The sequence below is a fragment of the Larus michahellis genome, chromosome 5, assembly GCF_964199755.1.
Source record: "Larus michahellis chromosome 5, bLarMic1.1, whole genome shotgun sequence".
NCBI classification, from domain to species: domain Eukaryota; kingdom Metazoa; phylum Chordata; class Aves; order Charadriiformes; family Laridae; genus Larus; species Larus michahellis.
This window is the reverse complement of record NC_133900.1, coordinates 12,172,651-12,188,340: the sequence shown is the minus strand read 5'-3', so window position 1 is coordinate 12,188,340 and position 15,690 is coordinate 12,172,651. Positions and strand designations below refer to the sequence as shown.

General features: G+C 39.5%; 1 protein-coding gene across 6 annotated transcripts in view; it reads right to left on the bottom strand.

Annotated features, from left to right (window-relative positions):
• WDFY3 (WD repeat and FYVE domain containing 3) overlaps window positions 1–15,690 on the bottom strand; it is a 178,554-nt gene that overhangs the window by 27,161 nt on the left and 135,703 nt on the right. For all 6 annotated transcript variants that reach the window (XM_074588804.1, XM_074588805.1, XM_074588799.1 and 3 more), the window contains 10 exons: window positions 15,210–15,344; window positions 13,107–13,286; window positions 10,956–11,189; window positions 8,919–9,018; window positions 7,233–7,393; window positions 6,456–6,685; window positions 5,494–5,603; window positions 4,432–4,614; window positions 2,443–2,600; window positions 862–939 (listed from right to left, as the gene is read on the bottom strand). In XM_074588804.1, the coding sequence (XP_074444905.1) occupies window positions 862–939; window positions 2,443–2,600; window positions 4,432–4,614; window positions 5,494–5,603; window positions 6,456–6,685; window positions 7,233–7,393; window positions 8,919–9,018; window positions 10,956–11,189; window positions 13,107–13,286; window positions 15,210–15,344 (1,569 nt within the window). The remainder of the gene's footprint in view (window positions 1–861; window positions 940–2,442; window positions 2,601–4,431; window positions 4,615–5,493; window positions 5,604–6,455; window positions 6,686–7,232; window positions 7,394–8,918; window positions 9,019–10,955; window positions 11,190–13,106; window positions 13,287–15,209; window positions 15,345–15,690) is intronic.

Below are 15,690 nucleotides of genomic sequence, written 5' to 3'. Positions count from 1 at the left end.
TCACCATAAAAGCAGTGTTCATATTGTAATCGTCCCAACAAAAAAGGAATAAAAAGAAGGTAAAAGCTCTGCTTTTGGTTTATATCGTTAATTGAATTTATTTCTAAATGGCAAATATGAAAGAAATGTAACACTAATCCACTGATTTTGAAGAAGTATTTTAAGAATGAAACCAAAAACTGTTCTGGAGGCCTCCCCTGCCTGTATTTACACTGAAGATAGAAGTTAAATGAAGCAAAAATTGGTGGTTGTTTATTTTAACTAATTGCTTTCAATGAGTTGTTTCTCTCAGAAGCTGATTTCTTAAGATTTACAGCACACAGCTCAGCAACTAGTTTGAACCGAAGGTCTTTGGGGATGTTTGGAAGAAACCGCAGGGTGCAAGGATTTCATGCTGGAAGGCACAGAGCAGCCACTTTCTATCACTGCATGACTTGGGAAAGGCACCATAAAAATTTTCTTTGTGTTACTATAAAAATAATGTTTGTACACAATGCTTCTCCCATCTTAAGTTTTTGTACAATGTTTTAGAAAGACAGCATATTCTAGCAGATTTCCAATCTCTCTTTTTTCACACTTCTAAGGAAAGACTACTTAAGCTTCTGGAAAAATAAAAAAAGATTTAACATGTAATTATGTTGCTACAAGAGTTTTCATCTACAAGCAGATCAAAATGAGCTTCCTCATTTGTTTATTTGATTGCACTTAGAAAACCCTTAAAAATAACAACTGTATCTAAAAATTCAAACATTTCACCAATGACAACCTCCTCCTATTTTTAGCCCCATACTAAGAAATGGAATCGGTATAACCTAACAGGTCAAAATATCAGCGTCAGGTAATTAATCCTCTGAACCATACCTCTTGATATTCCTTATACTGCATGTCCACCAGGTCCCGAACCACTGCGATGTGAGTAAACATCCACTGGGAAATTTCCTAATACAAAGGTAAGAGGACAGACAGAATGATACATTATAAAAGAAGATCTTGTTCAAATGAAAAGCCTATGAATATATCACCTTGCTAAATTTGCTCACGAAGGAGCATTTCTTAATTTAAAAAAAAAAAAAAAAAGATAATGAATTTAGATAATGAATTTAATGAATTTCAAACTACTGCATGCAACAGTACTTAAGGGTTTTTTTTGTTTGATGTTTTCTTCTTTTGTTTTTTTTTAAAAGAGGCAATAAATTCATGTATAGGAATATCCTTTAAAACAAACTGGCAAACATTTGGAAAATATTCCAAGCACATGACTAACAGTTCAGAACATTCCCAAACAGCCAAAGACTGGCACTGACAAATATTACTACTTTCCCCTATTTCCTTTTAAGTAATATTTTGTGGATACTACCTAGTTTGTTGGAAACCCTCAAAACACGCAGCACTCCTCACTCTGTACCGCAACACACCTTTTTTCACTTATTGCTCCCTCTACTGATACAGCCAGTAACGGCTCCTGTCAGCTCAGTTTGTGAGTTTCTCCCTTTTCATTTTAACGCATATGCCTGCTCACCAGGAAGAGGCCCGAGAGCACTGAGAATTCTTTATTTTATCAAAGCCACTGAATGACCTTCAGATCACAAAAAGAACTGGCAACGTATTTTTTTCCACAGGACACAAACTCCTGATTAAGTCAACAGAAATGATACATTTCCTTGTGGCAGGAATACACCTGCCCCCTCCCTTGAGCCAATGTGTCCCTAATGTTGCAAGTGCTAAATACAATAAGAACTCAATTCTCCAAAACTTTCAAACCCCTCTCTTTCCTTTGTTTTCAATGCCTCGGATACTTTATATTAACTCCTTGCAATGCCCCACCATGTACTGTCCTGCTGAGAGCACCCCTGCTGTGCTACTGTGGTCTAACTTACTTTTTTTTTTTCCCACCCCCCCTCTCAAGCAAGCAGGTTTGTAAAGTGAATTTCCAATTCTATCACATATTGTTTTGCTGAACTCTTCTCTGTCGTACAGTAACAGTGCAAAGTAGCATTTGTTTAGAAAAGATACACGGTCATAGAGGGATCTTCCTAAACCACGTAATCTTGGGGGCAGGATGAAAAAAAAAAAAAAAAAAAAAATTTTCTCACATCGTCCATTTCAGAGCAGTATTTCAAACTGAATTTAAGAGCCAGACTAGCAAAGCGATAAAGCATACATGTAACCAGAAGCAGCTGAGCAGTCTCACCAACAACAGAGTTTAACTCTTGGCTTAACGCTACAGATACACCTATTGGATCATACGGACATATCTATTAGATTAGGACACACAGAAGCACGACGCCCAGTCAGGATATTCAAAAAGGGGAAAGAAAACCAAGCACCACATATCATTTCACGCTCTGCAGGACACCTTACATTGGTGTCCTGAACATACCACAAACCCTGAACATACCTTGTTGGATTTTAGACTGCATGTTATTAATCGCCAGAAAGTACCTGTGTAGAGAGATTGTGTTTATTGAGCCCACTCTCCTTGCGGCTTCTCCTGGAACCGGTTAGTTTAGAGAGGCCGAACCCACTGCTAACTCGTGAAAGTTTGGACTGTGTGGTTGGAACCAAAGCCTCCCCTCTACTGATGCACTTCTTCTCATGAGCTGAAAAACAAAGAGAAAGCGTTGGGAGTACTTTTTAGGTGTTTTTTTTTTTTTCCCCTACCCCCATTATAGTTGTTTTTTTAAATAGAATAACCTTTTCTGCTGCTTTAAAAAGGTGGTTGTTTGGGGGATTGTGTGTGTGTGCATGTGTTTTGTTTGTTTGGGTTTTTTTGTTGTTATTTGTTTCTTTTAAGAGTGCCCAGGAGCACTACATTCATGTCAGACATTCATAACTTGTATGAGGAAAGATTCCCAGATGAAATCTGGGAATTGCTTGCATTTTGAAGTGAAGCGTGATGAACAGATTCGTTACTCCTTTTATTGATTATCAAGATCAGGGTCCATAGCTATGAATTCCGTCCTCATCTGAAGAGGTGAAAACCAGCTACATATAAACAAAATCATCACCTAGCCTCTTCCTACCCCCACCAACTTTAATTTTCATGATTTACATCCCTTAAAAAACAAGCTGGCATTCCAAAGAAGGGAGACAGCATCTGGAGAAATACTTTTTTTCTCAGAACAGTCACAAAGATAACAGAATTTCCATAATTTATGTTATAAACAGTAGACAGTAGCAAAAAAAAAAAAAAAAAAAAAAAGCATCTGAGCACCGTATCCCTACCCAAAAACGTAGAGATGACAATGTGACCCCACTAACCAATCTGGTGGCAAAATACGCTGTATCGGCCAGACAAGCTAGGTGGGCCTACTGCACCTTTTTGTGCACGTACAGCCATGTCAAGTCCACAAGACTGGTGTGCTTACTTTAAAACTGAAGTAAAAAAATCCCACCCAAGTTCAACTGTCTCAAAAAATTTAACGTCCTCCCAATACTCTGCTAATGGATCGTGCTGTTTATCAGTTACTTCTGATTTAGAAAATACATGCTCACATTCCTCACACTTTCTTCAATTCACTCCACACCTGAGCTTTCTTTTTCTTTTTTTAAAACCACTACTACTTTCTTATAGCAATAATTTCTCCAAAGATCCTTCACCCTACTCAAAACATTTTCTGCAACTATACTATCAGGGAGATACTGGAAACTTGAACAAACATCAGCCAGGGACAAAGCACATCTAGAAACAGAGAGACTAAAAACAACTATTCCAACTTTCCAAAAAGGCTTTCTGTACATCCAGGTAAACTCAATTACTTTAAAGCGGCGCAATCATCAAAGGAGTCACATCTATGGAATTTTATTATCTTCTGTCTAAACTCTTGCTAATCCAGTCCAGCAGCAGTTACACAGGCATGGTGCTAACTTGTGCTAAACTCGTTTTCCACCAGGATTCCCAGGTCCTTTTCCTGCAAAGCTGCTTCCCATGCTGACCAGAGTTCCCAGCCAAGGAGGAGAAGTCGTGGTACCCTTGCTGCTAGAGAAGGACTGCTCAGTCACGCATTTCCAATCATATCGCAGACCGAGCGTTTGCAGGCTGCACCCTGACATGCTCAAGGCGGGGGTCTCCCTCCCTGCCAGGCACATCCGATCCTGACAATGGTAACCACAGGTAACCCCAATCCAAGCATTCATGGAGAGTAGCTAAATGAACCCATCACTGTAATCCACAATACGCTAATTGGTGTGCGCTGACTCACAAACACTGGATGCTGATGAGACCACCGACAGTACTGAATAAAGGCCCTGTGCGCAGTGGAGTGTATGTATATCCTATACGTGGTACAGTTTCTGAATGAGAAACATTAAACGGTGACAGAGTACTTAACTGCGACACAAAAGCTAAGCCCATATTAAAATGTCCACTGCATACGGTTCACGTCAGGGAACTCTACCGTTCAGGACAGGTAAATCCTCAGTTATGCTTACCCAAATGATTTTGCCAACACTTTAAACTTGCTTCCTCGATAAAAGGTCTTGCAACAGTTATATCCACTTGGCCACGATCATTGACAGGTAGCGTCACTTTGAAAACTTCTTCTAAAACCTGTTTTTTACTATGGATCAGCTCTGTCCACACTCTGTTTATGGCTTTTAAAAGAAGCTGGCGACCTGCAGAGGCACAAGAACACAAACAGCAAGCTTTCTACAGTGCTTATAGAATTAGTATTTTTACAGTAGTGAACTGAATAATTTCTGCAATTATACTCCAGTTTCTTCCCCCCTTGCATGACCTGTGAAATGCCTTTGGCCAGCCTTTCTTTTTTTTCCACTTATATGCTAACAGAAAGTATCTAACAGTTAATTTTGGCATTTTTTTCTCTGCAAATCTGAAACACCGGCTCTGATTAGTTGTGATTCTTCTCCCACATCCATCTATTAACAAAATGAAATTCAAAAAAACCTTATAGAAGTATATGTCTATCAACATATATATGATTCCATGCACATATTACGCTTTAGTATTTCTACATATGACTGTGTGCATAAATACACACCTGCACAAATATCAAATAGACACATGTAAGAAAAAAATAAAAATCACGGAATCCTTTCTTCCACAGCTAGTTCATAAATTTTCTTTCAGTGAAAGATCATGAGGATGCCACTGAATAATTTTACCGCTTACACCAATTATTTCTTACCTATGCTCATGGAAGATCCAGCTGGTATAGAACCATGATGCACACTCAAAGTGACCCATTTCTATTGCATTCGACTCAGTGTACATAAAGCAGTATGTCTAATTCTGATGTGTGTCCAGAAAACAATGGAGAGCTCTTGCTATTTTAACAAAACAGAAACTTATCCTGGACATGCCTGTCTTGGTATTTCTAAGTGGTTTTTCATCTATTTTTTATATATATTTTTTTATACACATTCCCACCCCCCCCCCCAGCCCTCCGAATAACTGGGGTAAAAGATTGGTGACATAATGCCATACAGAAGTGGCATTAGCAGACATCTGTGGCTTTGTCACTCTCAGATTACCTTCGCTGACATCTTGATTGTAGACTCCATCTGGTTCTATATCAGAGGGGATCATAATGTGCCAAGTTGTCATCCTGGCTTCTGCTTCCAATCCAAACCCATCAACGTTGCTACAAATACACAGCAAATTAATAACAACCAGAAAAAAACCCTCCAGTTAGAGCATTTGATTCCCTGTGACAGTATCACAAAGATTAATATGTGCTAGTACAGCAACGTTATCTTCCCTTCTGTCCACTTGAGTTCTGGTAATCTGCAGTCACAAGCTGAACTGAAGGTTTATGAAAAATGACATGCCATGGACACTGATGGCACTAGAGAAAGATGCTAATATTTGAAGGAACACAAAACAGACGAGGCCACAAATGGAGAACACTAGGGTTTCTGCTGGTGATGCTTCTCAAGTGTCTTTGGATGAAACACAAGTTGCACATTTTGTTGGAAAGAGAAAACAAAAATGCCAGGCAGGCCTTAACAGCAATGCAGAAAAGTAGGTGTCTACAGCATTTGTCACAGGCATCTGATTAAATGCCTGACTAAACTTACTTCAGTGTTATACATCCAAGTACCAAGACACAAAATTTGTACGAAACGATTCAATAGACTATAAATCTAATGACAGATCCTTTTGACTATTAATTACTTAGGACCAGTGGTTCTTTCTACCTTGAAAACATTTCAAGTTATCAAAGCATAACAACAAAAAGGTTAGACAGGCAATTGTGTCAGAATTTTAAAATATCTTTGTAAAAGGAGGTAAGAATGTTCTCTATACCCGGACTCTTCAAACTTAATTTTGTTTCAAAATCAATCACTTAAGCGTGCTCGCATTTCACTGGCTGGAAAATTATCCACAATTTGCTGACTTATTTGCAAGGCGAGTGTCATTGCTGAGAGACAACAGGTCATTTTAATACTCCACAGCCCCGGTTCTGGAATGAATTTATGTCTGAGATATTTACCTTCCCACGTGCAGATTAATCAAGCAGTGAGCTAGGCAGCTGATGAACTCTTGATCATGATTTCCAGGTCCCAAAATTAAGTTTCTGTTCACAGTAAGGACCCTTAGGGAATCAAGGAGAGCCACTTGCTGAGGAACAGTTTTGTGCGGCCTTGAGAACTGATACAAGATGGTCCTGTTCAGGCAGTGATAGATAGCATCCAGCGATAGTCCCTGAGATCTTCTTTTTGACTGATGGGAAATAAAAACACACGATCAGATAGTAGCAAAAAATCAATTTACTGGCACAGGATTTTCCCCTGAATTGACCCGTGCTCACTTTGCAAAATCAGTATTTTACTAAACGTGTCAAAATCTACGAACTTCAAGGACGAAAATAACATGAATACATGATACACTTAAAATTTTAACATCTGTAAAGACACTGATTTCTAACAATGAAAGCACATGAGGAAGCTTCCCAAAAATGTCAAGGTAAATTTAGGAAGCTTCCCAAAATCCATGTGAGGTAAATTTTTTGGTTTATTTTGGGGGATTTCTAAAAAATTATGTCATTTGAAAGCAGTTTTTACTCAACCATCCCATATTAAAACACTCCACACTGACAAGATGTGCTAGGAAAGCTCAGTACAGAGAAAGAAGGCTGGGGAAGAAAAGCATACTTCTATGCTGACCTGACATGCATTGCTAGCAGGCTGCTTAGTAACATCACTCCATGGATTTTAACATAACCTGTGAAAATGTTTTTGCAAGCAGGCAAGTAGAACAACACTGTTACCTGTGCAATGAGCTGGATTATAAAGTCCACAAGAAGTTTGGATTCTTTGTTGAACATGCCCTGCCAAAGCTTATCTACCACACGCTGTGTAAAATAAAACACGTTGTTCACCAGCACTTGGTAGCTTCCTCCACTCGTTATCGGCAAAGATGCATCTTCACCTAGGTAATAAAAAAACCCCAAAGTTTTATTCATTTATCAAAAAACCCACATCTGCATAAATACATTCACATTAGTCCGTCCTTTCTAGACTTCTGTAAAAGAGAAAAACACCCAGTCAAAGAAAAAGCTAAAACCTCATGGCTTCGCTACAATGATCTTCGATGGTAAGCAAATGTTTGAAATTGACAGTGATAAAGACCAAAAAAGGAGGGGCTGGGGCGGGAAGAGTCCAGAAGAAATGGTAGTCCTATGATCCCGAGGCGTCATATTTATGTATGGTCCTCCTTTTCAACTGGTAGCTATTTTAAATTATTCTTTTGCTTTTTCAAAAAGAAAAGAACCTTTTAAAACACCTAGAGGTGACAAATGATACCAGCTGGCATCACTTCTTCCTCACTGTGCTTCGCTCAACAAAACTGAGTCCATGCGCATCAGCCGCATGGGTCTGCGTCAACATAAATGTCAGTCCAGCTGTATTAAGAGAAGCTTGAAAAGTGCAGGTACTTCCATTTAAAAAAAAAAAAAAGTCATCAGTGGCACTGATTTTGCTCAAAGTTCACCTACATTTATTCACTTGTTGCCTCATCTTTACATAAAGCAACTTATAGCACTGCACCTGGAGGAAGCTGTCAAAACCTTGAAGAAGGAATGCCTGGGGAAACAAAATCCTGTTAGTGGTCTGCACAGAAGTAGGTGTAAGGGCAGGAGACTCTTCTGACAGCCTTACTGACCCAAAGCTTCATGTAACATGATACTGGATTAATTTTATTACTGCACTGCACCCAGAGAAAGACAAATCTTTGCTGTGACAAGAAAGGGAGAGCCTTACAAGCACTTTTGAACAGAAATGCGTGCTGCCCCATGACATCTAGGATGGAGATAGAACAGACCGAGAACTCCTGGGAAGTCCAGCAGGCCACTGTGAAATCCGACAGGCACCTGAGCAGCAATACTCCTACAGACCACTTCACGATCACCTACATCTGGTCGGACAGCCTACCCTACAGACATCCAAGCTACAAGCTTCTAATTCTCTTGCTGTCCATTTATTAACTGGATCAATGGAGTGCTAATCGCAGAGTTTTTTTCTGGGATGGTGCATTCATAATAAAACCACAGTAGAAGAAAATGGAAGCAAAGTTAACTTTTAAAAACCACCCACTTTTAAGTCCCACCCATGATAAATAGACACAAGCTCCAGATCCTCTACCAAGGCAAGGGGGACAAAAGAGATGCTGCGAGATCCAGTTTCAGTTCTTTTTGATGTGATTGCAATTTGTCAGGCTTACATATCCAAAAGATCCATGCCATATAGTTTTTTTGAATAATCGATCTTATGCTTTGGCGCAATCAAAATAGGGAGGGAACACGCAAGCACAGCAACACCATTTACACATCAAAGGAAAGGAAAAAAAATAAAGACAATCAAGTTGTAACAAAACAGGACACTAATAAAGAAAAAGTTAAATAATCAAAACCTTTTGCTCAAATCAATAGATTGATAATTAAACTTTACTATATTACCCAATAAAACATCAGCTGCAAGTAAGTGGTCCATCACTCCATCCAAAACGTATGTCTGAAACTCCTTCTGCTGTGTTCGTGTTGATCTTTCAGGGGAAGCCTGATAAAAGAAATGCAATGTCAAGATAACAAATATATCTTAGTGAGCAAAAAGAGGGAAAGGGAGGGTGTTTTAGGTGAATTCTCTTTTCGCAGTTCTTCTGAACTATGTTTTTTTCTTCTCTTAGCATTCTGTCTCGAGTAAAAAGTCTTGGCTTTATCTAAAAATCTAAGAATGCATGTCGAATATATATTGGTTGTATGCAGTCTTACAGAGTAGGCATTAGTCCTATTTAAAGCCAATACATTTATCTTCTGCCATAACAGGAACTGGAAAAGAATACATTCCGAAAAGACGCACAAATCTCTTAACTAAACATATGGCTAAACTGCGATCTCAGTTCACACAGTCACCTCCTTCAGTGAAAAACGAGTAAATGGGACAGATCAAACTTGTAAATTGATCACCGCTTCTGTGTGGCGTTCTGCATTACAGCAGCCTTGGTATAGTCATATAATAGATGGATGTGCTAAACCTTTCTAATTTCATTTGCATTTAAAGGGTAAAACCACTTTATCACCTCGTGTTGCTCAATGCGTACATAATCATACCTAACTGAATGATCCACTTAAACAGTCCTAGAAAGCAATACAGAATTAAGTCAACATGCTTTTGTCTTTCCCTGTAACAGTTTAGCAGTGTGTACATACCCATTTCTCTGTTTATGCTAAGGGGCCAGTAACACTGATGGTGATACCAGATTTAAACAGCGGTAAAGCAAGTGCAACTGATTGAACATGGCCTCAAACAGGCTTCCTGATATCTGCATATAACTGCATCTCTTGACAATTCATTTTTTGCTTTGTGACAGCAAAGAGATGCCCAACTGCCCCAGGAAATGTGCTAGGAAATACACAAGTACGGTCCAAAATTCCTGCAACTATCAAAAAAAAAGTCAGGGAGACTCAGCAACACATGGATGAGGTAACAAATAGATAGGAAAGGGAGAATGTGAACTGACGTGAACTGAACATTTGAAAATACATTGACCAAACAAGGTGTGGGCAGTTAAACAGTAACTAAACTCCTCATTCCCTGCCTCAGCATTAACAGAAGAATGCTTTCTGCAGGTGTCACAAACTTTAAAAGGTAATTTATAGGAGGATAACACAGTTATTTTGTGAATTTTTATAGCATATCATGCCATATGTCCTGCCACTTCTTTTTATCTAATAAGAATAAGCAGGAAACCTTAATATTTCTGCAGGGATTTGCAGGGATTTTATATTTTCAACAAAACCAATACAGCGGTCATGGTCTGAAAGGTGTTTAACAAAGGAATCATACTCCACAAAAATAAAACTTGAAGAAAGCTACAACTTCTCACGCTGTCACCATTGAGGATCTAGTGTTGTGATTCCTGTATTTCCAGAGAACATGAGGTACTGGCTAAGATGCCAAAATAAGATTATGGCTGCTCCAAAGTGAGGACAAAATGGAAATAAAACATTGCCACGGTGTGCTCAGCAACTAACAGAGTCAAATGGAAGTTAAGGAACACACAAACAAAAGCGGTAGTAGGGCTCTGGTGTGGAGGGAAGAACAGAGCACAGCAAGAAAAAAAGCCAGGAACCAGCACGCAGACTGTCAGGACAAGCACCTGAGATGGTCACCAATATACACAAATGCTGGGGGGACAGGGAAGAGAAATCCAGAAACCATTCTCAAAAGAAGGCTGAGTTAAACCCTCTACGTTTGCTTTTTTAGGTTTTCCACACTGTTAAGGAAAGGTGAGCAAACTACTATTTATGAGACATTAGTGTTCATTTGTTTTTCACCCCCCTCTTATTTCATGACTATTTACAGGATTCTACTGAATCTCAGGTCATCACTCCTCTAACTTTGAAAGTTAGGTAGAGGAAAACATTTTAGGGAAGTGCCACAGTAAGTTCAAATAATAAAACAAAAAACCCCCAGAAAAATCAAAGAAACTATACCTCTAGCAGAAGATCTACCAGTGGAGTCTGTTTGCTGGCTGGTGTGAGGCATAAGTTATCAATTATCAGCACACGCATGAAGTCAAACACAAACTTCTTGGCAGGATGGTTGGTTAAGTATGTCTTGGTGCCAACATTGCAGTATTCTGACTGACTCCTGTTCATGCCAGAATCAGCTGCAAAGGCTTTAAACTCTTCAGCTGGGGACCCAACTTCATCATCAAGATCAGTGACCTGTGAAAAACAGCATGTTAAAACTCTAGAGATCAGCAAATTAACAGCAATCTTTTTGCCACTCTGTTCTTCACTTGTCTTTCTAAGGCTACTCACTTCACATTTTGCTTCTTAAGAGGCCTTTTTACAAGATTATTATGTTCAGGATCAGTTCCCCAGTACACATCAGGGAGAAACAACCAAATTCGAGTTTCAGGTTCCCAAGGCAAACAATAATCAGTGAAGACTGGCATGAATTATGTGAGCTAGAGATTACATTTCACATTCACGTGCCAACAAGAAGTACTTGGGCAATTTCTAGACACTTTGCAAAAATAAATTTTCTCATTGCAAAAAAGAAAAAAGTTTTGAAAAAGTTATTAACTAAAGCAGTTAAAATAAAATCAAGACAGAAGCCAACTAAAAAAGGCTATCAAGCTTAAATGACAGAAAACAAAAAAAGAAATAAGCCTTTTCAAATCTCAAAAAAAGGGCTGCTCCAGCTTTCCTGTCTCTGATGAACAATCACCTTCGAGGGGCTAGCTCGTCAAGGGGACTCTAACAAAAGCACAAACAATAGTGAAAGCTGTCAAATCCAAAAGTGTGACTCTTTTTATGTAATGCCCTCCTCCAAATGCAAGAGGAGACAACGTGATTTCCCTCAACAGCCTTATCACATCACCAGCTCACATGTGAAGTAACCAAATGTTTTGAACATTCGGTCTGCTTCAGTGGGAGAGTTCTCCCAAGAAATTAAGAGAAGCCCGAACGTATACTCTTTCTGGTTTTAATGGCAATCTCAGAAAGGCTGAAAGAACAGTTAAAAATTTTTTCTCCAGGCTGAATTTGGGTTATAGTGTTTTGTTGCGGGAACCTGGCTGTTATTCATCTATTTCACAAGGGATTGATTAGTTCTACTCGTTTGGACAGAGAGAAATGCTGGAGGAGTAAACCAATTTGTAGCCAAGAGAGCCCTGAAACAGCAAAGAGCTCAAGTTGGCAGGCAGCTACACAAAGTTTCAAGGGACCTAGTAGTTAAAGTAAAACCCGCTCAGAGACACAAGGCTCACTCTAAAACCTCTATACAGGTGAATGCCAAATCAGCATGACTGGTTTATAAGTGGCTTTTTTTTGAGAGAGAACATGAGCTCCTAGCATCTACTTCTAACTTAAAAGCAAAATAAACTATCTTTATGAGACACTCATCAGCATGCACCTTTAAAAACTGATCTCCCACTTTTATTGGCAACAAAAAGATAGCATGCCACCCGTAAGTATTTACTGAAGTATTTTACCGTACCCCTGCCTAGTTCTAGCATGTGCCAACCTGTTGCCTAAGAATCCTTCCATGTTCTTAGTAAGACTCCTTTTAGATGTTGGCTAACAATAACTTCCTTTCCATTGATAGTCTAGAAACAGCATCATTTCTAAACGACACTAAGTTCAAAGAATACTTCAGGCAGCAATGCAAGCAAAGTTGAATTCACACCCTCTCCCAGCTTGAACTCAGTTCCAGCTAATACAAGAACACTGTTTTGCAGTTAAGCCACAAAAGAAGAAATGGGAAGTGGGAGGAAAAAGAAGGTTTAGATTTTATCACATCCTCCAGAACAGAGGGCTGAAAGCATAGGCTGACTCAGTCTCTTTGGCTTTTGTAAATGTGAGCTAACATTGTTCATACGATTGAAAATAATGATCCACTAGCAAACAAACCATGTACATTCCCCCTAAAACGCAGTTGCAGATGCCACTGCACAGCAACTGCCCTCCAGTTGAACCTGCGCTTCTCTCTCTTCCAAAAACAAAGTACAAAACGTTCAGCCCAGCCTTTACAACAACCTCTTTTCCATTTTATCTTTACGTGACTGTTTAATTGATAAATCCTCAAAAGTAACGTTCACGGGAAAAACAAAACAGCTCACTAGCTGGCTTTCCTACCATCTCAGAGTAAGGTCGTATGTTGAAAGGAAACACTGTTGCTGCCAGCGCACACAGGAACTCCGGACTCATCCATAAGGAAATGAGATCTGGCACATTGTGATACAAATACCGAAAGAACTGCATCAAGGTGACGGGATATTCTCGAAGCCAAGAGCCTTCTTCCTCCGACTGCCAAGGCTGGGTTGAAAAACAAACAGCACATTAGCACAGATGGCACTAATTGAAGAATTCTCATTTCAGAAAGGAGCTGCAGGAAGAGGAGCTGTAGGGTCAAACATCAAACGCATTGTCAAACATGCAATGAAACGCGTGATCGTGACATGTGATCAAAGATGCGGTCAAATGTGATCAACCATGTGGACAAGCACTTGTTCAAGCACAGCAGAAACAGGCGATTGAACGTGTGGCCAAGGACACGACCAAGTGTGAAAAACACATCCAGAACATGTCAAATGTGTGTTGGAGGGCTTGTCAGAACACATGACCAAACACATGTCTAGAACACAAGACTGAAGACACAGTGTCCGAACATGTGACCCAATATCTGATCAAACAAGCGACAGAAAATGTGTTTGGGCACATCACCAAACCTGACCCCGTGGTGACAGAAAACGTGTCTGAGCATGTCACCATATGATGAACACCTGACCAAACACACGGTTAATCTTGCCTCCAGAATGCATGACATTTGAACAAGCCACCAACTTCTAACAAACACATAAAACACATGCCCAAAACATGTGCCTGCAACACATGACAACAGAACATGTGATAAGAGAACATGTGTCCAAGCCATCACAAACATGTAACTGAACACAGGGCAGCATGTCACCGCATCACAAATGCATGAGAAACATGTAGCAGAACATGACAAACATTACAACAACAGGACATGTCATGATAAAACAGGCTGGAACATGTACAACAACATGATGAAATGTAACCAGACACATGAATGAACATGTGACAAACCCACAGCTGTAACACGTGGCAGCCTAACTCATGACAGTAATGTATGCCTCGAGCATATATGTTTGAGCATGTAATAGACAGGAGACTGACCACATTTACAACACGCAAAGAACCACAAGACAAAACATATGTCCTAACACATAATGATTCAAAACATGTTGGTAAACATGAGCTGACTCCTGTCAACCCAAAATGTGATGGCACATCTGAACATACACCTGATGACACAGCACAAGACAGCAAGGCAAGAGACAATACATGTGTCTGAGCACGTCACAAATGTGTCCAAACAGGTGAGAACCAAACACATGACAGAGCAAGTCACCAGCAAGAGACAGAACACATGATGACAGGAACTTCTACTGCAGCAGGTCACGTACACATAACCAGTGTACAAGTCCAGAAGACACTTCTGAACTCATTAATACGAGACAGACATGCAAGCAATGCTTCTCAGAGGATATTGCAAACACATGACGACCAAACAGGCAACAACCGAACAGATTGCTGCTTTGCAAACATTTCATGACACAATTTTCAGCAGATAACACTCTCTGGCTCCAAGGAAATACAAAATTTTCCTACTGAGAAACCAACTTTCACTGCTCTTGACATTAGATTCAAAGATGAGAAGACAACACATTTTTCTGGCAGTAAATTAATTTCCTCCAGCATGTGGCTATTAATAGTCAGGGGACTTCTCTGCATGTGGAAGGTTCATGCACGAAATCTGCAACTCGCATAGCTCTGAGCAGATGGGATATAGAGTCTCAAACATTCCCCCACAACGTTAATCAGGAAAGAAATTCAATGATCTCTGCCAAAGGCATTTTATCCTTCTGCTTTCTTGTTTTGTTTTAATTGCAGCAAAACACAAAGCCCTGCCTTTTTGTGAAAAAGCAGCATTAATTTTGTGGCCCCTAATTTTTCTACAGATGATGAAAAATAAAGTAAGATAGAGTAACCCACTATCAACTATGGTTTTCACCCAAGTATTATGAGCCTACCTCACAGCTGGGTTTGTCGTGACACTAACAATACCCCAACTTTTCCGATTTGGCTTTTGACCACATGGCAAACTCAAACAATTCTGTATTTTCAGATGTGAGCAAAATTTTTTATGCTTACAGAATTCAGCATGCTCCTCAGCATTCCCAATAACAAGAAGGCAGCTTCTGTGCAAACACTGTGTATTGAAGAGGTAACGGTGCCACATGAGGCAGGAACTCCAAATATGAATGTCCAAATAGAGTCTAAATCAAACTGTAAGAGGTGAAAGAGAAGAAAGATGACATGAAATAATTGCTTTATCCTGTACAATTTGATACTGCTTTTTATTTTACCTACAATAAGCTCATTTGGCAGTATATAAAAAATGAATTGTTTCATGTCCTCCAAACTTTATCCCCAAAAGCTTCATGCAAAGGTCACTGAAGAAAATGCCTTCTAACCATGCACTAACATAAATGCAACTCTCATTTTCTCGAAGCATTTAAGTGTTTTGAAACAAGAAGAGACCTGCACAAGTCTGCACAATCACCTCAGTTCACTCACATGTAGCAGTAAAACCCACATGGTATCCCACAGAAAAAAAAAAAAAAAAGAACAA